This window comes from Carassius auratus, chromosome 10 (assembly GCF_003368295.1).
Source record: "Carassius auratus strain Wakin chromosome 10, ASM336829v1, whole genome shotgun sequence".
NCBI classification, from domain to species: domain Eukaryota; kingdom Metazoa; phylum Chordata; class Actinopteri; order Cypriniformes; family Cyprinidae; genus Carassius; species Carassius auratus.
This window is the reverse complement of record NC_039252.1, coordinates 19,649,673-19,675,270: the sequence shown is the minus strand read 5'-3', so window position 1 is coordinate 19,675,270 and position 25,598 is coordinate 19,649,673. Positions and strand designations below refer to the sequence as shown.

General features: G+C 36.3%; 2 protein-coding genes across 7 annotated transcripts; both read left to right on the top strand.

Moving 5' to 3' along the window:
* The first annotated feature begins 711 nt into the window (after positions 1-711).
* On the top strand, positions 712-20,532 carry LOC113110201 (protein strawberry notch homolog 1-like). Of its 5 annotated transcripts, none has more exons than XM_026274261.1 (33): positions 712-1,059; positions 2,066-2,182; positions 5,203-5,304; positions 6,193-6,529; positions 7,080-7,118; positions 7,251-7,351; positions 7,451-7,547; positions 7,729-7,889; positions 10,033-10,166; positions 10,258-10,348; positions 10,441-10,602; positions 11,547-11,682; positions 11,788-11,893; positions 11,996-12,149; positions 12,230-12,412; positions 12,505-12,602; positions 12,967-13,112; positions 13,292-13,489; positions 14,225-14,401; positions 14,512-14,684; positions 14,791-14,922; positions 15,008-15,143; positions 15,284-15,396; positions 15,480-15,551; positions 15,634-15,733; positions 15,831-15,905; positions 16,369-16,515; positions 16,887-16,981; positions 17,084-17,170; positions 17,257-17,394; positions 18,246-18,322; positions 18,436-18,629; positions 19,400-20,532. In XM_026274261.1, exons 2-33 carry the CDS (start codon positions 2,069-2,071, stop codon positions 19,540-19,542), a joined length of 4,218 nt encoding a protein of 1,405 aa, XP_026130046.1. In that variant the 5' UTR covers positions 712-1,059; positions 2,066-2,068; the 3' UTR covers positions 19,543-20,532. The 5 variants fall into 5 exon arrangements, with proteins under 5 accessions (XP_026130046.1, XP_026130049.1, XP_026130048.1 ...); XM_026274262.1 differs by lacking the exon at positions 712-1,059 and adding an exon at positions 1,685-1,823; XM_026274264.1 differs by lacking the exon at positions 5,203-5,304.
* A 461-nt stretch (positions 20,533-20,993) lies between these two features.
* cdk2ap1 (cyclin dependent kinase 2 associated protein 1) lies at positions 20,994-25,275 on the top strand. Of its 2 annotated transcripts, none has more exons than XM_026274267.1 (4): positions 20,994-21,279; positions 21,924-22,015; positions 24,375-24,501; positions 24,635-25,275. In XM_026274267.1, the coding sequence occupies exons 2-4, from the start codon at positions 21,947-21,949 to the stop codon at positions 24,700-24,702; spliced, it is 264 nt and encodes an 87-aa protein (XP_026130052.1). In that variant the 5' UTR covers positions 20,994-21,279; positions 21,924-21,946; the 3' UTR covers positions 24,703-25,275. The 2 variants fall into 2 exon arrangements, with proteins under 2 accessions (XP_026130052.1, XP_026130051.1); XM_026274266.1 differs by having other exon boundaries at positions 21,018-21,336.
* Positions 25,276-25,598: the final 323 nt, after the last annotated feature.

The following is a 25,598-nucleotide window of genomic DNA, read 5'->3' as shown; positions in this document are numbered from 1 at the left end:
AAAACTTCTTAAATAAACTATAATACAAATGTAATGATACAAATTTAAGGCGTTTTCTTTAATTTCTGTAAGAGTTTAAAGGTCAGTCTTGCAAAACACAGTATAATAAAATAATTAATAATAATATAATAAATAATATAATACATAACTGTTTTGTGATTTTATAAGGGCCAGCAACCTTGCAAAATGATGAAATTATCAGTATAATATATACCACTTAAAATAAATGATAAAATAATATAAACATAACACTTGTTTTTTTTTTCATTTTAAAAAATACTAAAGGTTCTTAAATATCTTAAAAGGCCGAAATGAAAATTCTAATATAAAATCTCAAAAGCTTTAATGGTTTATAGACAATTTTTGTTTTACATGCCAAAATTATTTTTTATGTTCATATATAACACATAACGTTTTGAACTGTTGACTTTTTATACTTTTCACAAATTTAGGATGCTTTCTTGATCTCTCAGTGTTTTGAGACAATATAAAAAATATATTTTTAAATTTTGTTCATTGTTTGTGGATTTTGTATTATTATTGAAATAATTCAAAGATTTAAAACATGTCGATCTTCCGAAAATTTTGGTGTTTTCCACCTTTGTCAAAAAGCAGAGGTCAGAACTCTCATGCTTTGACCTTACCAGTATGGCTTCAGCAATGTCATTTTGACGTGTCATTGGAGGAAACAATTTTTACGCGTCACATCCTGAAAGTGAGTGAGGGATAGGTCACGTGACGGAGATTCGGCGCTCTCCTTCTCCGACTACTTTTGAATTTAAAATATAATTAAACACCTCGATTCATATGGACGGGCACCGGGGCTTTCTGAAAGATGGTCGTAGGTCGGCTCTCGACCGATGCTCCGCGACGCGTCATATGCGGCGCGTCGGGAACATTTCCGAACGCAAAATCGAGTGTTTTGTGGGCTGCAGCGTCACGTGACCAGCACGCGCCTCGGGTAAAGATGGCGCCTGGCGGTTAGAAAACAAGCAGCGCGAGCAGCGCCGACATCCTTCACTCCGCCGCGACGCTTGGGATCCATAGAAACAGTGTTGAGTACGTATTTGAATTACTGGAAATTAGCTGTCAGACAGCGGGATTGCTATGTTTTTTTTGTCACACTCACAATTTCCGTCGGTTTAGTACCGCTAAGCGAAGGTATATTGAGTTTTATTGCGGTTTTTTTATTTGCGTGAAAGCTGAGGGAGTCTTGCGCTAGGCAGCTAACCTGAGGCGAGCCGTTAGCGCACTTTTGACAAAGTCACTGACAGGAATTATTCGCTCATATGTCATTTTTTTGGCATTTAGGGGTCCTTGGGATTATTTAAACCCGGTTATAGCCTATCTAAATAGCATTTTGACTCCTCTTTTGACGTTAAGGTTGATAAAACGAATCGCGAGGAAAATTTACGTTACGTTAGCTAGCAGCCACCGTAAGCAAGACTGAGGGGCTGTTTCACCACATGCAGCATATTATTATTTTTTAAATAATGAGACTGTATTTTGATGTTTAAAGCGTGTCATAACCCATGATCTGTTCCTCTGGGAAATATTTAACATCTCCGCCGAATATTTGACGACTCAAGAGCAGCAAGTTTTGTTCACCGGCTGTCTTATGTTGTACGACAGTTTATTTTTTTTCAACGTTTTGATCATTTCGGAGATCATTAGAGTTTTCTTTGGTTTATAAACGTGCAAGCTGATTGACATTAACGTCCAGTCAGACCAGGAAGTATCTTTTTGGATCAGTTTTGGCAAACACGTGTGGAGGTGGATGTTGTGGTGAGCCATTAGCAGCATTATAGCACGTTGTTGCTCTAGTGAGTACATTTCTTGACCAATTAGTGTTGTTTAGGGTTAAGTATACAGTCGAAGAGTTCGAACTATAATAACATTCAACAGCATGTGATGGGAAAGATGTGATCTTTAATTGGGGGTTATATCATTGTATTTATTAAATATGTGTGCAGTTCAAGAGAGCGACTGATGTTAGATAGTAAAAATGTATGTTTAGCAACATCTTTATGATGAATGATTGATATCATTTTCTCTGTCTTTTTAGACGATGGATCCTGGACAAGATTTGCTTCTGGCTGCTCTTAGTGAAAGTGGAATCTGTCCTAATGATCTTTTTGATGTTGACCCTCAGGACACACTTCCACTCCCTGCTTCACAACAGGTCATTTAAAACATATACATGCAACATAGTTGACTTATTTACACACAGTTTAACTCCCACCCCATTCTAAACTAAGGCTGGATATTATATACTTATTATTTATTACATAATAATAAAAAAAACTTGCTATGTGTACTACATTAAGCTAACTGAATGTTGTTATAGCACTTGCATATTATTGCTTATTTGTTGATATCATTGATGATTTTGTTGTAAGTCACTTTGGATAAAACTGTCTGCTAAATGTAAATGTACAGGGAACCTGTCAGTTGGTATGTTAATGTTACAGCTTAAAATTAATTACATTTTGTCGCAATTTAGTTTCAGATACAATTAACATTGTATACAGAAATAAGAGTAGCACATAAGGCAATTATGTAAACTTCTTAATTATATTAAAATAATAGTTTTACTTAAATTTGTTGTTGAAATAAAATCATATGAACTTTTTACTAGTGTATTTATTCAAACCTGCTTTAAATATTTAAGAACATATAATGCTTATCCCTTACACTCTTGAATTGTTTTTCTAGCTAAGTAATGAGCTATGGATATTGAATGGCTTTCCTGAGGTGAATGTTGATTTGTGAAATCTTTTGAAGTTGAAACATTGAATTGGGCGATTACATGTCTTTTGAAGATCATTCATGTTTATTTTGTGCTATAACTAGTAGTAAAGTTGAAAGGATGATTGATTCACATGGCGCTTGAACTGAGGCCCTACAGTGATCCATTACAACATAATGAAAAGACCCAAAAAACACATTTATTTATTGAATTTTGTGATAGTATTAACATCATTTAAAAGATGAGATATCAAAAGCAACACAGCACAAACCATATTGAGCTTGTAGGAAGTAAAGCTCACTAGAAATATTGTTTAGTGAAGTTTTGTACATTCAACAATAGAAAACAGCATAGATTGATTTAAGAATCAATATTGGTTCATCGAAATGATGGTCAACTCATACCTACATAATTCTGAAATTAAAGCATTGCTTCTCAAAGTAGCACATTTGATGATTAACAAGTGATTATCGAGTCTAGGGCTGTCACGGCAATATCAAAATCGCGTTATTGACAATCAAACCACAGAGGAATGCAACAACCGCTGCAACGGTGAATTTTTGCGATTTTTATTTTTCGCAAGGGGCATGTATACTGAATATTAAATAAGTTAACAACAATAGCATCATTTGTACCATTTTTTGAGAGAGGCTGGGCATAGAGGACCTATAATAATGTACAGTATTTGAAAAATTGTTTTTTGAACATTAAAGCATGTCAACACATTCTGTTACACCAAATAATAATCTTTAAAAAATAGAATCATATGACCCCTTTAATAGAAAGTCTCTAGTCCAGTCGGATATGTGGATCAGAACTAACTGTTATACATATAAGCTAACAATAGCCTAACAATCGTATTGTCAGGTTTATCTTCTGTTATGTGGACCATAATTTTTTCATTTTCTTCTGTTTACTACTTCCAGTTTTAACGCTATTTGGTTTCGTGCTTCATTGGTTTCTGAATATGAACTCATTATATAGTAACACATAAGCTATGGGTGGGCGATATCTCGATATTTAAAATATATCGAGATATTTTTTAAACACGATATGGATTTTGACATATCGTATATATCGATATGTTGTTTATATTTAATTCTGATTCCGCCACTTTGCTTCTTTGCCTTCTCTGTGCTGTGCTCGCCCCCGCCTCCTTGCTTTTGTCCCCACTCCCTTCGCGTGTATAGAACTAGTCTAAAAAACAAAGTCTAAAAACAAAAGGACAACTGGCTCCATTATATGGAGATACTTTGGTTTTAAGGCGTAGGACGAACAGAAGGCAGATGTCTAACGTAGGGCCCAATGATTTCCGCGATGCAGAAAACGCGGACGGAATCCAGTCATAAAAACGGTATTTACAGTTTAACGCGGAATGTCACGGAATTGGTTAAATTTTGAATGAATTATCAAAAGTAGGTCATGCACTTAAATCAAATCGCGATATAGACTAATATCTGCAAATATTAACCCGGAAAAGTCTATTTAAATATGAATCCTGCATGTTCTGCGTGTCTGTGTTAACGAATGGCGCAGAAGCGCGTCTTCATTCATTAAACACACGGAAGCGCGTGATGCTCGCGCTGATTTCATCGTATTTCCTATCACTGATAAAGATGTGAACACATGAGGAACATCTCCAGAACTGCACCGAGAGTCACTTCATGCGCATCTGACCATTTGATTTGAGTAAAACTAGCTCATATCACATCATAGACTGTAGTATCACATACACAGAACTGTAAAGGTAAACCCGTCAAAATAAAAGTATTTGGCAGAAATATTTTACTATTGTTCAGCAGAATGTACATAGCCCACTACTACTATTATTAAAATGAAATGAACATATTTTTTTAAGGAATAATCACACAACATTTCTTCCATGTTTTATTTTTAATAGTAAATCCCCTTTGTTTACCAAAAAATAAAGTTTGCTTAATTTTAAATAATTAAAAGATAAATTAAATAAATGTTTTATGCCTTCATTTGACAACCAGAAAAATGTAAATACACAGAATTTCTGAAGGGAAAAAATTTCACATGAGGCTATTTTAAGATTTTTTAAAACTAATTAAGTTGTTTTTATGCATTTAAATAATTACACATGCTAAAACACAGAATTAGGTAACAATAAAGCATATGGTGAAGAAAAAAATAAGACGTTTCATAGGGCCCTAAACATGTAATATTTGGCATATTTGTTTTTGCAGTAGTTTTAGGGGGGTTATTTTTCCTGTAAAGATATCGAGATATATATCGCATATCGAGATATAGCAAAATATATCGAGATATATTTTTTGCTCCATATCGCCCAGCCCTAACATAAGCACACCGATTATATATATGGCGATAGTAATGCATGTTGTGCTATTGAGCTACTTAAAATTACTGCAAATAAAAATCCTTTACTGCGACAGCCCTAACGGAGTCATCTTTTTCCTTTTCCTTTTCAGTCAGTCTCATTAAATGCACTTGACATCGGTCTCAGTAATGAAGCTTCTGGAATTGTCAGGATTGAACCTACAGTATCACCTAGTCCTACAGTCACAATTAGGGTAAGCATCACTAACAGCTTGAAATCTAGTTCAGATTGCAGCTTATTCTGGCCAAGAACCAATGTTGTTTTAGTGTCACTGAATTACTGTTATAGTTTTTATTCGTATTTGAAATATTATTTTTTTATTTTATATTTTAAGTTTAGTGAACATTTTAGTAATTTTATGTTTTTGTAATTTGTTGTCCAGTTTTTTTTTTTTATGTCAGTGTAGTTTTTATTAATTTAAGATTAAGGCCACGTATCCACCGAATCGTTTTTAGCCATCTGAAAATGCCAGGCACTCTGCTGAAAATGCCCAGCTGTGAGTGCTTGAGAGCGCAGCGTTTTTGTTTTTTTAAGTTGAGACTCTGGTTGCTATGAACCTACAGTACCACCTAATGATAAAAATATAAAATAAAAATAATATTTACAATTATTTGTTTTCAAGTAATGTAATCTTAAGATTTTAGTTAACTATAATAACCCTACCAAGAACTGCCACTTAGACTGAAAGGCCAGTATGTCATGAGGAAACCAACCAGGGTTTTTGTTTATAGTTGCTGTTTAGGATTGTTTATCAATATTTTATACCTAATTTATTAAGTCTGAAAATGATGTGCATTAGAAGTTTCTGCTAACTTGCAACTAATTGAATCAAACAGAACTGAATTATTTATTTTTGACAACAAAGAAAAACACTGTTTGCATTTATTTCTGGAAGTTGCATCAAGTCAGTCAGATTGGAACTAATGATTTCATGCCTTTTTATTCTGTGAAATGTAATGCAGACAGTCAGTGAGCGAACTGTAGGCGGTGTGTCTGAAGCTGCTGCTTGTGTGACATTTTAGTATTTGACTGGAAAGCTCTGAATTACGCATTAATTGTATATTCTGTGTCGTCTTTGCAGGAGAAGCCCCAGCCCTCAACAACCAGCTTCGTTTTAAATCAACTGAATCAGTTGCCATCACTGGGTACAATTGTAGTCACCAAACCCTCAGCCGGGACCACATCCAGGCAGACCATCACAGTAACCAAGGTCGTACACACCAGTTCGACAGCCCAACGGAGCTCTTCATCCTCTCCCACCGTTTGCACTGTGGTCCCACCAAATAATGAACAGATCAGGTTGAAGGACCTTCTCAGAACCAGCAACCTGAAGACAAGCAGCCTTGGAGAGCTTATGAAGTTGAAGCCCCCACCAGACATAGCGCAACCTGTTGCTACGGCAACAGCCACAGGCACAAGTGAGTGCTGGCAGACGTGTTGGACCTCGAGCGATCATAGATGGTTTTTTGCTTGTAAGGGTCTGTCTATGCAGCTGTCGGCTTTGTGGCACTTTGCAGATCTAATGCTGAGTTCCAGTTTGCAAGTGCTGCCTCCAGCTGTCAAAACAAGAAACCAAACCACCTTTGGTAGCATTAAAGCCGTTTAGATGCTCTTAAGAATTAGAGCTGTTTTTAGGTCTTTTTTGTTACAAACATTATTGATTTAATCCATAGTGCAGCTAAAGGTGTTTGACAGTGTTTCAGACCAATGTGCTTTATTATGATAGTATTATTAATATACCAATAGTTTTTTATCAGTATTTCATAAGCTATAATTTATTATAGTTTAAAAAAAAATAGTTTTAGGTAGATAGCCCTGCTTTAAACCAAATAACTGTTTGATCATTTAAAACTGTTTTGTATTTCTTGTGCACTATGCAGTTTGAGCATTGACTACAGCTTGATTAGAGAGGCTGTGTGGATGTAATCATGCTGTTTTTTTCTTTAATGTCAATGCTCTTCCTTTCAGAAATTATTCTGATCTCCACAAAGATGGTGAACAGATCAGGTATGGGTAGGGTTTTAACTGAAGTGCACTGAGTCTGTTTTCACAGGTGCTCTCATGTTGTGGTGGGCTGCTGTGGGTGTATGTGAATATTTGTCTCATATTTGTGCATTTTTTTGTCTCTCTTTTCTTCAGCGGAATTAAACAATGGCTTGAAAAAGGAAGTGTCCAGCAAAGATGTAGCAAGAATCTGGGTCAACGATGACATGAAAATGCGGAGCTTCTCACCTGTGAATGTAAGTTTATTTATTTGTACTTACATGGAATGAGACATTCACTGAGGACTTAAGCTGTCATCTAAATTTTTCGAATTGTTTTTATTTATTTGAATGTAGAAATTACCAGGAATGAAGGAGGAAGAGGAACCAGAGGAAGAGGAAGAGGAGGAGCTGGGTCATGCAGAGACGTATGCAGAATACATGCCAATGAAACGTATGTATAATCATGTTATCAGAGTGCTTAAGGAAAGGATTGTGCACAGCTAGCAATTGTGCATTGCATGTAATCTATGAAAATATTGGATTCTTATTAATAATAGTGCCAACTAAGCCATAGGTTTTTTTTATTTACCATTTTGTCAAGTTTGTGAAATTGATCTTATTTCGTCTCTCAGTGAGAATTGGACTGCGGCACCCTGATCCTGTGGTGGAGACCAGCTCTCTGTCCAGTGTCAACCCACCAGATGTGTGGTACCGGCTTTCCATTCCAGAGGAGACCATCGATAGAGGCTGGTTATCTGCCCTACAGCTTGAGGCAGTCACGTATGCTGCTCAGGTTTGGACCTTTTTGCATATTCTAACCTCAAATGTTATTACCACTTATGGCACTTTTCCACTGCATGGTACAGCACGGTTTCAGCTGGGTACAGTACCTGGCAGAGATGGGCAATCGAGTTAGTGACTCAGGACATGTATCGCATTTTTATAGACTTCAGACTCGATCTGAAATGACTCCAGACTTGACTCGTGAATATTTTTAATACAATTTGAGTCTTTTATCCTTGCATATTTATATAATTGACATTCAAAAGGTGGATCTGCATCTGCATTCCGCCATCCATCTGGACCAAAGCCGTAACACACAGCACCATTTTAAGAGCAACACGTCAAAACAGAAAAATAAAATCATTTTAATTTCACTAAAACCCAGCAGAAAAAAAAAACAGTGCTGCAAATAGTTATATTATTTACTATCTTTTTTTCTTTCTATAACATATGACTCTGACTAGCTATTCAAACCAGATGTGATGAGATTTTTGACGTTTAGCATTATTAATCTGTAGGCTAAGAAATGTAGGCCAAATTATCATTGTTAGATTGCTAGGATGGAATTTAAACTTAGAAACTGTTAAGATATCTTTCTTTTCTGCTCAGGATGAGAACGTTTTGATTATTGTAGCTACATTTTTTTAGTAGGCTAGATAGTAGGGCTGGGTTATCAGTACAAATTTCAGGATTTAATTCTATTTTCATTCATAATCTTGCAATTCGATATAGATTTTATATATATATATATAATCATATTATATATAAAATAATATATATAAAAGGTACAGTACATGCAAAATTTTCTCAAGGAAAAGTCAGTTGGTACTAAATGTATATTACTATGATGTTGAAGGTTAAAATTGAGTGATTTGTTAAAATTACACTTTTTAAAGTAATAGTTACGTAATATTTCTACTTAAATTTATATAAACACAATGGTAAAACTTGATAGATTTATTGAACATAAATAAAAAAAAACAGTAAAATGTATAATGAATGTTATTTGGTGCATATACTTTTGCAAAATGCCCCTCTCTACAGTTTTTTTATTTTTTTATCTGACTAATGTTTATGGTCATCGCACTGCAGTGATCTGTCACTCCACATTAAAAAGTGCCAAAACAGCATTTATTGTTTGAATACCGCACTACAATAGAGAATTTGAAATCTGAGACTGTTTCATATTAAAAGTACCATAGCACAATGCTTATTGTGATGTATTGGATGGGAAGTGCCCTTCAATGTTTCAACCATTAACTGAAACCAGACAAGACTAATCGTTTCTTGGGATTAAAGAATCCATATCGTTGTGTAAAACTGAGAATCGATTAATATCAAGATATTATTATTATTTTTTTTTATTTTTTAACCCAGCCCTACTAGATAGGCCTGCAGCTTTTAAGCAAATATTAAAATAGATTTCAGTACATGAAACAGTATTTGTTTTTCTCACGTGGTCTTAATACGTGTGTATAAAAAATAAAAATGCACGTAGATATTTAAATATATTCAAATACATTGCATGATATTCGATATCCATTCGAATTAGATTTTTCTCAAAAGTGACAGCCCTAGACTCCAGTTTAAAGACTTGGGAACATCTTTGGTACCTGGTTGAGGTTACCAAAACAAGACATGTAAACTCTGCTGAACACTGATTGGCTGGAGAGAATAGTCACTTCCTCGGTCACTGAACTTGCAACACAGAGACACAACAGAACCTGTAGATTTAAATAAGCACAGCCAGCGAAGGATCGAATACAACCATTTTGAGCAAGCTCACTTTTTTTTTTTACAACAGACATTTCATTGTCTGTTGACGGAGTACAGATGTTTCTCTCGTTGATGGCAGAGGAGCGGATCCAGAGATCGATTGATAGGGCGACGCAGAATGAACGTTTTTTTTTTTAGGAGTCACAGCAGTAGAGGCGGCGAAAAACTATTAAGAATAATCCCGCCCACTCTAAAGTGGGACTAAACTGTAGTTGAAATGCAAACAGAGCGGTGCTGGGTCGTACCACGCAGTGGAAAAGCACCATTTATAAAACCAATTAGTTCATTGTTCAGGTCAAATCACAATTACTATAGTTTCTAAAATGATGTATTACAGTATTTAGATCTGTTCCTTTCAATTATGTCTCTTCATACAGCAACATGAGACATTCCTACCAAATGGAGACAGAGCAGCCTACTTGATTGGAGACGGGGCCGGCGTTGGAAAGGGTAGAACCATTGCTGGAATCATATATGAAAATTATCTTCTTGGCAGGAAAAGGTCCCTCTGGTAATCACTTGTTTTCTTCCTCCTTCATGCTGCTTTTTGGTGTGTAATTGTACCATTAGTCATGTTTTTTTTTCACCACCGGTTTGTACAGGTTTAGTGTCTCAAATGACTTGAAATACGATGCAGAGAGGGACTTGAGAGACATTGGAGCAAAGAATATTCAGGTCCATTCGCTAAACAAGGTACATTGTGCTTCTTATCCAACAAAGATGTTTTTGTGCTTTGAGTAAAAAAAAAAAAAAAAAAAAACATTTTCTAAAAATCTCTCTTTCAGATTAAATATGGAAAGATCTCATCGAAACACAATGGGAGTGTGAAAAAAGGTGTGATCTTTGCCACATACTCATCCTTGATTGGAGAGAGCCAGTCTGGGGGAAAGTACAAGACGAGATTAAAACAGTTACTACACTGGTGTGGAGACGACTTTGATGGTGTTGTATCCTTTCAAGTTAAAAGGAAATAGTAGGAACAAAAAGTGAGATTTGTCAATTTTATAACAATTCATACAATGAATGGCGCTTTGCTCTTTAATGTGGAGTTTTGGCACTCAGTTCAAGCTTCAGTATTTCAACTGTGGAAAGACATCAATAAAACAGCTTGTAAACAATGTCATTTAACGTTATGTTTTGCTTAGGAAAACCATTCAGTGTCTTCAAGCTTGCTACCTAAAAAAGTAATTAGGGATACTTAATAACATGCAATTGTTTTTGCTTTATTACAATTACCAATAAAAAATTACGTTGTGATATAAAGACCTGAAATATTTCAGTTGGTGTGCAATGAATCTAAAATATATGGAAGTTTAATTTATATCATTACATTATGGAAAATAATAAACTTTTTCACAATATGCAAATTTTTGAGAAGGACCTGTATTTGTGGTAGGTAATTTACAATGTCTTAATATCCTAATGATTTTGGCATAAAAGAAAAATCTATAATTCTGACCTATACAGTGTATTTATGCAAATATTCCTGTGCAGTTACTTATTTATGACTTATTTCACATATTTCAGCCGTAACTTAATATATCGATAAAAAAAGCTAATAAAGACTTATAGCCAGTTCAAATGTTAGACAGTTGTGATTAATTGATAATAAAATTTAATTTGGCTTTGATTTTCAGAAAATGTTAAAACTTAAGTTTTCGTATTAAAACAAAACACAGCTGTGCATCACCGTCATGATATCATAAAAAAAATCAAAAGTTCTCATTTTTATATTAATAATTTTGACATTCATAAAGAACATTACTCTAGACCAAAAATAATCTTGTTTCATTGCACATTGACTGAACCACAATGAAAAGCTTCACGTGGTGTGATCGTATTCAGCTCTCTGGTAACTATGGTGACTGATTCCCTTGACTGAGCATCTTAGATCATATTTGATGAGTGTCACAAAGCCAAAAATGTTTGTCCCATTGGGTCATCCAAGCCCACAAAGACTGGGCTAGCGGTTTTAGAGCTGCAGAATAAGCTGCCAAAAGCCCGGGTTGTGTACGCAAGTGCTACAGGTATGTGACTGTGGATTTTTTGTATCTGTCAGCATGGATGCATTCCCGTTTCTTTTTCCAATGCATTTATTTCTGTATTTTGCTATTCATACATGTTTTGTGTAGGAGCGTCCGAACCCCGCAATATGGCCTACATGAATCGCCTTGGGATCTGGGGGGAAGGAACTCCATTTAAGGAATTTACTAATTTTATCCAAGCTGTTGAAAGAAGGCAAGTCGATCAGATCAGAGTTTGTGTCCATGACCTTGCTTTTTAGTACCAGCATGCATCTTCAATATTGAATGCAACGCTTTTTTGATTGGTTTATTTTAGAGGTGTTGGTGCCATGGAGATTGTTGCCATGGACATGAAGCTGAGAGGAATGTACATTGCTCGACAGCTGAGCTTCACGGGTGTGACATTTAAAATCGAAGAAGTTCCCTTAACGCAGGTGTACATCAAGATGTACAACAAAGCGGTTCGCTTGGTGCGTAAACTAAAGCTGAATTGCTTTTTGCCTTTAGCTTTGTGTGACTTTGAATCCTTTAAATGATTGCAAACTTGCAGTGGGTCAGTGCAAGAGAGAAGTTCCAGCAAGCTGCCAATCTAATGGATGCTGAACAACGGATGAAAAAGTCCATGTGGGGTCAGTTCTGGTCCGCCCACCAGAGGTTCTTCAAGTACTTGTGCATTGCCTCCAAAGTTCGGAGAGTGGTGCAGCTGGCCAGAGAGCAGGTTAAAAATGGAAAGGTTAGATTGAACATTCTCTTATAACAAAAAAGCTTTCATTGGAAAAGAATTGCAGTGATTTTGGTTGTGCTGATCTCTAACCTTCTCTGTAGTGTGTGGTGATTGGTCTTCAGTCAACTGGAGAGGCTCGGACCCTTGAGGCCTTGGAGGAGGGAGGAGGCGAGCTCAATGACTTTGTTTCCACTGCAAAGTGAGTGTAATACATTTGCAGGAAGTACTTTTAATATTTTGTCCAAAAATGAAAATGTTCTCTCCTTCAGGCCATCCAACAGTTTTTGTTCATCTGAACAGATTTATAGAAATTTAGAATTATAGCAGAATTCACTGCAGAGCATCCATTGAGCAAGTGATATATAATGCTAAATTTCTCCAAATTGGTTCTGATGAAGAAATGAACTCCTCTTGGATGGCCTGATTGTAAGCAAATTTTAATATTTAGGTGAACTCTTTCTTAAAGGGAAATAATTCATTTTATACGTGCTTTAGTTTGTAACAGATGAAAATGGAAAATTATATTTTTAACTGAAAGTATCTATGCATGATTTTTTTTTAAGGGGTGTACTGCAGTCCCTGGTAGAGAAGCATTTTCCTGCACCAGACAGACAAAAACTCTTCAGTCTTTTAGGTATCGACCTAAGTGTGAAGGAAACGCCTTCACCTAAAGAGACATCCTCTGAGCAAAAGGGCAAAAAACGAAAAGGTGCTATTCACATTCATATGGAAACCACAGTAGTGATTCCTTGTTATATTTAGCAGCAGTTTCTACCCTGAAACTGAGTTTATTTTGATGTTGGAGGAAGTAAAACCACTCTTGGGCTTTTGGATTACTCATATTGAGAATGAGGGTGTGTAACCAACGTGGGTGATTTGTGTTTGCAGGTCCAGAAACAAAGAAGCAAGTGAAGAAGGCTCGTAAATCTGGGGGTCTGTCTGGTACCAGCTCAGACGAGAGCAACTCCGATGATTCGGACAAAGATGCGGAAAGTGATGACAGCTTCAAGTCCTTAAGCTCAGGGGAGGAGGATGAAGATGACTTCAACCCTTTTAAGGATGATTCCAGTGAGGATGAGGAAGATGGTGAGAATCTGTAGTCATTTTTTTAACATAGTGCTTTATACAATGGACACTTTTCAGAAACTGTCACATTTCCTCAGTTAATAACATTGTATTGCACTCAAGATAGTCAACCCACAATATTTAGTAGCGCTTTAGACAATGGACCCCTTTCTCACAGACTATGATAATGCAAAGTTATCAACATTGTAACTTATAACTCAACACATTGTAATATTAGCCTGGCTTTAAGTTACAGAAGACTAGTCAACTCCTTTGCAAGAGTGTTTGTAATACACCAGCTGAGGGAGGACAGGGGCTGACGGCAAATTTGACATCTGGTTGTTTTATGATAAATGTACTCCATTTATATTTTTCCATCTTTTGTAAAAACACTATTGTGGATTTCCACCCCCCACATTAGGCCAAATGTTAATGCAAATGTGAAAAGAGTCCATACAGATTATTTCAAAGCAGCTTGATGTTGATAAACAGGAAATAATCATTGTTAATGTTGCAGCTGTTAAGCAGCTCTACAGAAGACAATACTGTCATTATTTAACTTGGGTCAGTTAAGCGTTGATAAACTTCTTTTCTGGAACTGTATTAATGTTGCAAAGTTAATTAGATATAAAATGAATCCAGTTTAGCAACAAGCAGCTCCACAGAAGACAATAGTGTTGTTTTTCCCCCACCTTAATTCAATTCAATGTTGATACCATATTAATTTTCAAATGCTGACAACTGTTTGAATCTTAGATCCGTGGCTCATCAGAAAAGACACTAAAAAGAGCAAAGACAAGAGGAACAAAAAGAAGAAAAAGAGCATTGATCCAGACTCTATTCAAAGTGCCTTGTTAGCCTCCGGGCTTGGAACAACCAGACCCACTTTTACAACCCCCGCCATTAAACCCTCCAACAACACGGTTGCTGTAGGTAAGTGAGCAGTGAGTTACAACTGAAAGTTGTTCAGTAAAGCAGTATGATGAAGGTCATTGTCAAATGTATACCCATACTAATAACCACACTAAATAATTATTCTTAAGCCAAGAGTGAGCCAGAGGAGAGCAGCTGTGTGACCAGTCAGGATGCTGTTGAAGATGCCCAGCGGATGAAGAGGAACCTGCTGGAGAAACTGGAGCAGCTGGCAGAGGATCTGCCGCCCAACACGCTCGATGAACTCATCGATGAGCTGGGAGGCCCTGATAATGTTGCAGAGGTTGGCCTTTTCATAAAGACTATTTTTAAGGCCACTTGTAATTTTGTGAACACTGTATTTAATTAAAACAATGCCATTTTAAATGTGTGTGTCTTATGCAATGCAGATGACTGGCCGCAAAGGCAGGGTAGTCAGCAATGACGATGGCAGCATTTCATACGAGTCTCGATCAGAACTTGATGTTCCAGTGGAAATCTTAAACCTCACGGAGAAGCAGAGGTTCATGGATGGTGATAAGGTATGCTGCTTTGGTTTTACCCACATTTATGTAATGTTTTGATATTATGAACAACCTTTAAATAGTTCTGTGTTCACCTTGGTAGAACATCGCAATTATCTCAGAGGCTGCCAGCTCTGGTATTTCACTTCAAGCCGACCGCAGAGTGAAGAACCAGAGGAGGAGGGTACACATGACATTAGAGCTGCCCTGGAGTGCTGACAGAGCTATTCAGCAGTTTGGTGGGTACATAGTATCTATTTTTATTTATTATATCTTCATGATTATTTTTTTGTATGTCTATAATATTAGAAGTATTCTGGGTATCTATCAATACAGTATAATTCTTGGTTCACAAAATCTTTGGATTCTTTGCAAACAGGTCGAACACATCGATCCAACCAGGTCACAGCACCCGAGTATGTGTTCCTCATCTCTGAACTTGCTGGGGAGCAGCGATTCGCCTCAATTGTTGCCAAACGTCTAGAAAGCCTGGTAAGTCCCTTGTGCACATGTTGCACGCTAATGGGGTCAGTTTTAATTTTGTAAGCTTAATTGTGTTTGTCTTTCTCAAATAGGGGGCGTTAACGCATGGAGACAGAAGGGCAACAGAGACAAGGGATCTCAGCCGATTTAACTTTGACAACAAAGTAAGATTAGATCACGCACACGCATCGTCAGTATTAAATAGTCGTTGCTGGACTATGTGCTGATGTCTTTTCTCATCTACAGTATGGCAGAAACGCTCTGGAAATAGTTATGAAGTCTATTGTCAATCTGGACTCTCCTTTAGTGTCTCCACCTGCTGACTTTGATGGGGATTTCTTTAAAGGTATAGTTCATTGGTTTTAATAACGGGAAGAAAAGAGTCACTGGAAAACTGCTAAATTTATTTTAATGGCTTGTATTTTCTTTTTTTTTCTTTTTAGAAATCCGCAATGGTTTAATTGGAGTGGGACTGATAAATGTGGAGGATAGATCTGGTGTCCTCTCACTGGACAAAGGTGAGCCATTTTCAGAGTCATTTTGATTCTTAGTTTTTCTTTTCAACCAAAATGTTCAGGGTGCATTAAATTCAGTCTGAGCAAATTCAAGCCATAGCAAGTCTTAAAAGGTATAACAATAGTTTTAAGTATCATTTTAAGAGTTATTAAATTAAGGGACAGAAAACGGGAATCACCTTGGTGAAAACAAGGTTATGAATGACTGCCGTCACAGGAAAGAAAAACTAAAACATTAATTCATTATACAGCTTTTACTAGTATGGGCTCAATATATTATAAACTCATTACTGCTGTATGAGCAAAATCCATTGTCAGTTGGTCTCTAAATCGCATGCATTTATGTATTCGTTGAATATTTTTAAACTATTAAATAAAACATGTCTGAAGTAATTTAGACTTGGCAAGTTTTCATTTTTTCATGCCACATAACTTGTATTTAATTATTAATTTTTTTTATTTTTAGACTACAACAACATCGGGAAGTTCTTGAACAGGATTCTTGGAATGGAAGTCCATCAACAAAATGCTCTCTTTCAGTATTTCTCTGACACTTTGAGCGCTGTCATTCAGAATGCTAAAAAGAGTGGAAGATACGATATGGGGATTTTAGGTAAGAAAATCTTTTACCATGACTAAAGTCTTAAATATTATAAAGACTTCAGTTTGGAAGTTCTAATGAAACAAATATTGGACCATATGCAATAAAAATCCAATATAAATTTGTCAACCAAAAGATAATTTTAGATGTTTAATTACTATTTGGAGCATTGGGATTGCTAGGCGAAGGCATAATAAACTAGTTTTTGTGAAAACCTCAAATTCAACCAAAATGTTTCACTTTTTTTTGGCTGTAACTCAAAATTAACCGGTGCGCATTCCGACTACTCTTGCCGGCATTTTAATATAGTGAAAACCATTTTAGACTTTAAGATGAGCTTGTTTTGTTCACATTTTCAAATTAAATGTATGTTTTGTTTGCAGATTTGGGCTCTGGAGATGAGAAAGTGAAAAAAGTTGATGTAAAGAAATTCTTGACACCAGGATATTCCACCTCAGGGCATGTGGAGCTCTATACAGTATGTAAAATAGGTGTCCATGTTTATGAGCATCATTGTGATGCAATTATCGTTTATGTATGTCACAATTGGCTGATGAGCAAAAATTGCTCCTGTCTTCAGGTGAGCGTGGAGCGGGGAATGTCATGGGAAGATGCCACCCATGTCTGGGCCGACCAGAACGGACCGGATGATGGTTTTTATGTACAGGTGAACAAGCTTTTTGTTACCCATTAATGCACCCCACTTTCAATTAATTAACTACTGAACCTAACAGCATTCTGTTTCATCTCAAGGTGCGGAATAACAAGAAAATTGCCATACTAATAAAGGAGGTCGATCCCAGAAAGAGACTCTTTATGGTGTACAGACCAAATATAGGAAAACAAGTTAAACTGGAGACTTACGTGGACATCAAAAAGAGAAGTAAAAAGGTATTGAATTACTGTAGTGATTGCATTTTATGTTTTTGGTTGATCATTGGCGTCTAATTATAATTTATTAACTTTTATTATTTTTTATTCTGATGTATTTTCCATGAGTTCAGTCAATATTTTTATTAACAGATCTCACTCCATTGGTCATATTAGCCTCAACAAGTAAAAAAACAAAGTAGGCTGACAAGTAATGCTCAGTCGTTGTACATAATTGACAAAGCATGGCATGCAAGGATGTACAGAGAATGTCAAAGCAATGCAAATATGCATTCACATTATGTATGAGGACTTTTGAATACGTTAAAAAGAAAACAAAGCTAAAACCTGAATGTTTTTGGCAGTTCAGAAATCTTGGCCAGGACATGACCGTGAAAAAGAGGACAGATCGTCACACCCTAGTTATTGTGTCACTTGAAACAGCTTGTTCTAGCTAGACTCGAGGTGAAACCGCATCTTAAAAATATCCCAAAATAGAAAGCATGCTTTTTGTCAGTTGCTTTGAGATCGAGGCATCTTCCGTTTTCAAGCAGCACATTGGACTAATTACAGACAGTCATAATCACATCTTGAATTTTATCTTGAAGTGTTAACCACCAGCATTGTTCGTCACATGACTTTCAGGGTTCCCAGCTGCATGTCAATGTTCTGAGAACTTCTGCATGGCTATAATGAGGGTCATGTTATCATGCAGATTAAACCACTTCTAAAAGTCAATATCGCAAATGAAATAAAAAATTCTCATTTGGTGCTTGGTGAATGTTAATTTTAGCCTCTCTTGGCATCCTGCAAACAGTTTCATGTTATTTCCTCAGCTCATACAGCCTCTAATCCTTCTCTTCTCAAAATAGGTCCTCTCTGATGACGCCAAGCAGCACTGGATTGATCAGTACAGCTCCTCTGCGAATGTCTGCTCGCACGCGTACTGGTAGGTGCTTCTTTAAAGTCATTTTCAGAAGGGAAAACAGAAACAAACATGCAGTTTCACTTTTGATTTGTGAAGTCTGAAAATGTTGTCATGAGAAACACTTTTCTTGACAGGCGAGGGAACTGTAAGAAAGTGTCGGTGGGGCTACAGTGTGAGATCGGGCTGCGGTGCAGGACATACTATGTCCTCTGTGGCTCTGTCCTCAGTGTGTGGACCAAAGTGGAGGGCGTGCTGTCCTCAGTCAGCGGATCCAATGTGAAGATGCAGATTGTACGTTTGAGAACAGAGGACGGGCAGAGAATTGTGGGTAGGTTGTCAAACAATTACAAATACAGATAAATACTTTATTATTGTACAGCAGAGTGTACTTCTCAAAGTAATAGTAAACTTACGAACTACTCCATGTTTTAACTGTAAACCGCTGTTGTGTGGAACGTTTCATTTCATTTTAAATGTAAACAAATTAAACCTTTTATGCCTTCCTTTGATTACACTTTATATACATTTGTATCCAATCATAAGTTCAGAACAATTAAAGCACAACAGAATTTCTGGGAGAAAAAATTATTTCATAGGTCCCTATTAATGTAAAAACAATAAATTGTTTCAGTTGATTAGACATGCTTTCTGATCATTACCATTGAATAAAAACATTAAAATGGAATGTTAAAATGGATAAAACATTTTATTAGCCATAAGAATACATTTTTTGAAAATTAAACATGCTTTATGATAGCAAAAATGTTAATTAGTCAAGCAGAAAAAAAAAGAGCCAATAGGTATTCAGGTGCATAAAACAAACAAGTATATTCATTGAGATTGTCCACACACTGGAGAAAATGCAATCAGGCAAAAAAAGTCTCATCAAAAATGTATTTTATTTTTCGTATACAAAAGTGCTAAAGTGACAAAAGTGCAAGGTGTCTTCAAAACAGACCAAAGAGCACACCTTAATTTCATTAACAAAACAGAAAAAATAAAATAAAATGCAACATGGGGAAAAAACTAAATGGATTTCATAGGGCCCTAAAGTAAATTTTTTTTTTTCACAGTGTTCTTTTTTTTTTTTTTTTTCAGGTCTAATCATTCCCGCCAACTGCGTGTCGCCACTGATCAACATCCTCTCATCATCGGATCAGTCTCAGCAGCTGGCCGTGCAGCAGCAGCAGATGTGGCAGCAACTCCATCCACAGAGCATCAGCCACACCGTCAACACATAGCGTGACACACACACCCCTCGCTTTAGGGCAGATGCGGCATCATAAGCCAGCCAGCCACTCTTCCGGCACGCCGCGAGGAAGACAGTGCTTGTGTCGTATTTAATATTTCAGGGTTCATGTCCAAAGAGGACTTCTTACCAAAGGAGCTACAGAATCAGAGCTCTGTGTGTCAGGAAACCGCACTGAAAGGGGCGAAACTGGACGATACTTGGTCAGGACGTTTCCTTTTCCACAACCTCCAGTCATCATGGCCTGTGCTTTCCATCAACATGCGTGGCTTTATGAAGTCACACACACTACTATGTACACAGGACAGCGCTCAGGGGTTACTCACAATCTAGTTTATCTTCCCTTTTCTTTTTCTCCTCTCTCTTGGCCTCCATCTGTCCCAACCTTCAGCTTTCTGACCCAGCATGTCTTGGGCATGATGTTGCTTGTTGACCACTGAATACAGTCCATGATTTGAAAGCAGGAACGTGACTGGTGTGTAAGCGGTGCAAACCCAACCCAAAAGATTGGATCAGAGACGTTGCATGGTTTGCCGAACCCTTTGGATTTTGTTTAGTTTATGAAAGTGGATCAGCAGGTTTTCGGGGCTTTCCAGCATTTCAGTTCGAGTCGATTTGTAAACTGGAACGTCCTCTACAGAGGGCCACATTAGTCAGTGCTTTTGCTCCGTTTTTCTATTTCTTGCTTTTAATGATTTGCCATCACTCGTGTTATTGGGGACAAAAACCTCATTTCTGCTGTAAATGTGAGTTTGACACACGCTCGGACTCTCTACTATATCTTGATGTATAGTCGCATATCTGAAATGTCATGTTTTTGCTGAATTGTAGATGTCACAGCACTCTGAACACAATTTCATTCATCCTTGCACGAGTTGCACTACTGATGGATCTGTTGTACAAATAATCTATGGCAAAATTGAACTGACTGCAAGATCCCTACCTCTTGCATATGACCAATAAATCTTGTGGATTACCTCGATTTTAAAATGTCTTTACTTCAGGGGAACCCCTTCTTTTTTTCTTTTTTTTCAGTCAAAATGTATTTAATTTTATTTTTCAGCTACTAAGGAATGAACGAGAAGGAAACTGTAGTAGTAGGTAAACCTGAAATCTTTTATTCTCAGTATTTCGGTGTATAAATGTAGTTCTGAAAGTCGTAGGAGTGCATGTAAAATAACTAGTTTACTTCAGTATACGTAGTGCAAAAGGCTTAAAAAAATAATAATAGAGTTTAACAGGATTAGTTTTCTCAACTAAAATTCTTTTGGAATTGATCGTCTCACTTGATTTATGTATTTAGATCTAAAATTGCAAATGCAAGGGGACATTTTCAAATGTATCCTGATTCTATTTCATTGCAAAAAAAAATCCTTTCCATTTCCCTCTTTTTTTTTTAAGTGCATTTTTATTAAAACGAACAAAAAAATATATATATTACAAGTAAACCCTATTCTAAAGGTATTACTTATTTTTTATTATCATTATTAACGCTTTTATAGCTTCTCCAGTTGTCACTGTGATTAAGGACAACACTGGTTATTTTTTCATTAATTCTGTGTTAATTGTCTGAGTTCTTTGTGATGATGATGGACAACAGTGTGGGTGTCATGAGGAGTGACGCGGCCATATTTGCCGGTGCTGCTCCGCTGTAAACAAAAAGTGTCTGAGACGGACGCTCCGCTGATTTTAGGGACAATTTTATTTCTCTCATTTATTATCTCTTCAGGTATGTCTTACAAACCCAATCTCCATCAACACCTTCCGGGAACTTCTGGGAACCAAGGTATGCCGAAAAAGCGGGGAAAACTCTTCGTCTTGAGTGTATTTGGTCGAATGTAAGAATTGGCGAGAGAAAGAATACCTGGGGAAAAGCCGTGTGTAGTTTTTGTCCAGTCTGATCGCTACAGGGTCAGATCCTTCACATCCGCCATTATTACTAGTGAAAAAAACGCATTCCTCGCCTTCGCAAGGGCTAAATATCGACGTTAGGTGCATGTTCGGGTTCTTCCCGAAGGTTCCGCGTCGCGCCGTGGCCGGATGGGTTTGCGTGGAGGCCGCTAGATTGTGTTAAAAATGAATCCTTTTAGCGGCTAAGATCAAGCCCGTGCCGTTTCCTCCATGATTGTCTCTTGGGCTGTTGATTGATCGGATTCAGACGCGCCGTTTTTATTGCTCTTTGGGGACACCTAGTGGCGGAGGGTGGTATTGCATAGAGCGAGGGCCGGGGCTAGTTGTCACAAGGGTAACTGCGAGGCTTTGTGAGACAAAAGAGCAGTTGCACAAATGCACGTGTGTCTTGAAATAATGTATTTGCGTAAATTATAAGCTGTTGTATCAAACAGTTAAGGATGTGTATTGTTGCTTTTACAGGAAACATCCCCTCTCCGTCTTCAATGGCAACAATACAGTCATACAAGCCATTTCTAAATGACTTTGGGCCGCCTTCGTTGGGATTCCCACAGGTAGGTTTCATGTTATAGTTAACTAGCACTTAAAAAATAAAAAGCAACTTAAAAATAATACCTGAAAATGTATTAAGTTTCAGCATTTCTCAATTTGTATTTAGTTTAAATGTTTAAAAAGCTAAACCTAAAAAAACTGTAGATATATCAAAAAGAAAATTGTACAAAATAATAGAAAAATAAAAATAAAAATAAATAAAAACCTTAAAACAAATGCAACAAAATTACTAAAACTCTTAAAAAAAAGGGAAAATGAATTAAAAATATTAATAAAAACTATATTTGGTTTTAGTTTAACACATTAAAGCAAGTTCAAAATATTAATAAAAAAACAATTTAATAAAAATATGAATGTAGTTGATCAAATTAGTTGCAATAAGTTGGTAAAATTTCAAACTTGATGTACTGAAATAACAAAAAATAAAATGTTAATAAAAATTACATAGACATATTAAAAAACAAACTAATAAAAATGACAAAAACAATAAAATTACTAAAACTTTAAAATGAAAAAACAGAAAAGTATAAATGAACTTAATATAATAAAATAACTAAAAATACATTAAACCAATAAATATGACAAAACAACAAAATTACAAAAATATTGTGTAAACTAAAAATAAAATATAAAAATAAATACAGTATTGTTCAAAATAATAGCAGTACAATGTGACTAACCAGAATAATCAAGGTTTTTCGTATATTTTTTTTATTGCTACGTCGCAAACAAGTTACCAGTAGGTTCAGTAGATTCTCAGAAAACAAATGAGACCCAGCATTCATGATATGCACGCTCTTAAGGCTGTGCAATTGGGCAATTAGTTGAATTAGTTGAAAGGGGTGTGTTCAAAAAAATAGCAGTGTGGCATTCAATCACTGAGGTCATCAATTTTGTGAAGAAACAGGTGTGAATCAGGTGGCCCCTATTTAAGGATGAAGCCAACACTTGTTGAACATGCATTTGAAAGCTGAGGAAAATGGGTCGTTCAAGACATTGTTCAGAAGAACAGCGTACTTTGATTAAAAAGTTGATTAGAGAGGGGAAAACCTATAAAGAGGTGCAAAAAATGATAGGCTGTTCAGCTAAAATGATCTCCAATGCCTTAAAATGGAGAGCAAAACCAGAGAGACGTGGAAGAAAACGGAAGACAACCATCAAAATGGATAGAAGAACAACCAGAATGGCAAAGGCTCAGCCAATGATCACCTCCAGGATGATCAAAGACAGTCTGGAGTTACCTGTAAGTACTGTGACAGTTAGAAGACGTCTGTGTGAAGCTAATCTATTTTCAAGAATCCCCCGCAAAGTCCCTCTGTTAAAAAAAAGGCATGTGCAGAAGAGGTTACAATTTGCCAAAGAACACATCAACTGGCCTAAAGAGAAATGGAGGAACATTTTGTGGACTGATGAGAGTAAAATTGTTCTTTTTGGGTCCAAGGGCCACAGGCAGTTTGTGAGACGACCCCCAAACTCTGAATTCAAGCCACAGTACACAGTGAAGACAGTGAAGCATGGAGGTGCAAGCATCATGATATGGGCATGTTTCTCCTACTATGGTGTTGGGCCTATTTATCGCATACCAGGGATCATGGATCAGTTTGCATATGTTAAAATACTTGAAGAGGTCATGTTGCCCTATGCTGAAGAGGACATGCCCTTGAAATGGTTGTTTCAACAAGACAATGACCCAAAACACACTAGTAAACGGGCAAAGTCTTGGTTCCAAACCAACAAAATTAATGTTATGGAGTGGCCAGCCCAATCTCCAGACCTTAATCCAATTGAGAACTTGTGGGGTGATATCAAAAATGCTGTTTCTGAAGCAAAACCAAGAAATGTGAATGAATTGTGGAATGTTGTTAAAGAATCATGGAGTGGAATAACAGCTGAGAGGTGCCACAAGTTGGTTGACTCACAGATGTCAAGCAGTTTTAAAAAACTGTGGTCATACAACTAAATATTAGTTTGGTGATTCACAGGATTGCTAAATCCCAGAAAAAAAAAATGTTTGTACAAAATAGTTTTGAGTTTGTACAGTCAAAGGTAGACACTGCTATTTTTTTGAACACACCCCTTTCAACTAATTGCCCAATTGCACAGCCTTAAGAGCGTGTATATCATGAATGCTGGGTCTTGTTTGTTTTCTGACAATCTACTGAACCTACTGGTAACTTGTTTGCCACGTAGCAATAAAAAATATACTAAAAACCTTGATTATTCTGGTTAGTCACATTGTACTGCTATTATTTTGAACAATACTGTATACTCATATTTTTTTAAACTTTAAAAATTATTCTATACTAACAAAAAAAATAAATACATTAACCAAATAATTTTTACTTATTTTTTCATGTTTAGGGTCCAAATGGGAGCCAAGTACCTCAGAGTAAATATGCTGAACTCCTCGCCATCATTGAAGAACTTGGGAAAGAAATAAGGCCAACATATGCAGGGAGTAAAAGCGCCATGGAGCGACTTAAAAGAGGTTTGTGCACACAATCAAAGACTAAATAATATTAATCCTCTTCTATATATTGTTTTTGTTATTTAATGTACACGTTAAACTCAAATCATGCGTCTCAGAAACTGATTTGTGTCATTTTCTGTGTGTGTTGTAGGAATCATTCATGCCAGAGGGCTTGTTCGTGAGTGTCTGGCGGAGACAGAGAGAAATGCCAGATCCTAGCGCTCTCTCCATACGGCTGAAAGAACTGTGTCACACGGGAGTCATGCATGCCTCTCCTGTGAAGGGATAAAACAATCAAAAAACGGAGCATTTATGTTACGAATTGCGCTTTTCATCTGCAGTTTGGAGGGAATAAGGCACCATTCAGAGAATATATCTTCTGATTTATAAATGCAAGAGATCCAGAACTGTTGCCATTTGAGTTTTTTTTTTAAATATACATTTCATTTTCTTTGACCACATAGTATCTTTAAGAGCGAATAAGCAAAAATGCATGCAATCGGATGAAAGGTCCCACATTAGAATCTGCATGGCTTTTACAGGTTAGACTAGGTTTGTGCTTTTAGAAATAGGTCTCAGGATAAGGTCGAGTATTTTTTCTTTGGACGCACTAATGAATAGGTGAGTTTTCTTTTAATCGGGGTGATGCTGAAAAGTATTGTAGTGATGCCATTACTTTCGTCTTTATTTGTATTTATTACCTTGTGTAATACAATGTATTTTCATGTAAAGACAAAAAAGGTCACTCTTTGGAATTTTGTATATCTGTCAATAAATATGACATTCATTGTATATGAAACATTTTTGTTTATTTTTGTGCAATATTGCTATCCTTATATGAATTGACTACAGTAAGAATATTTTCCATTAAAATATCAGACTTCAGTTGTTAGTACAGTAAAACTGGGAACCTAGTTTGATGAGCCACTTAAATAATTTGTTTTGATTTTTGAAATAGAAACCATATTTATTCATTATGAAATTATGGTCACCATGTTAATTATTTAAGGCTATACCGTGTAATGATAGCTTTGCAAGTTTTAATATAATGCCATAATATAGTTTATAATTTTATGACTTTTGTAAATTACTTCTTGCCTTGTGAATTCTGTTTT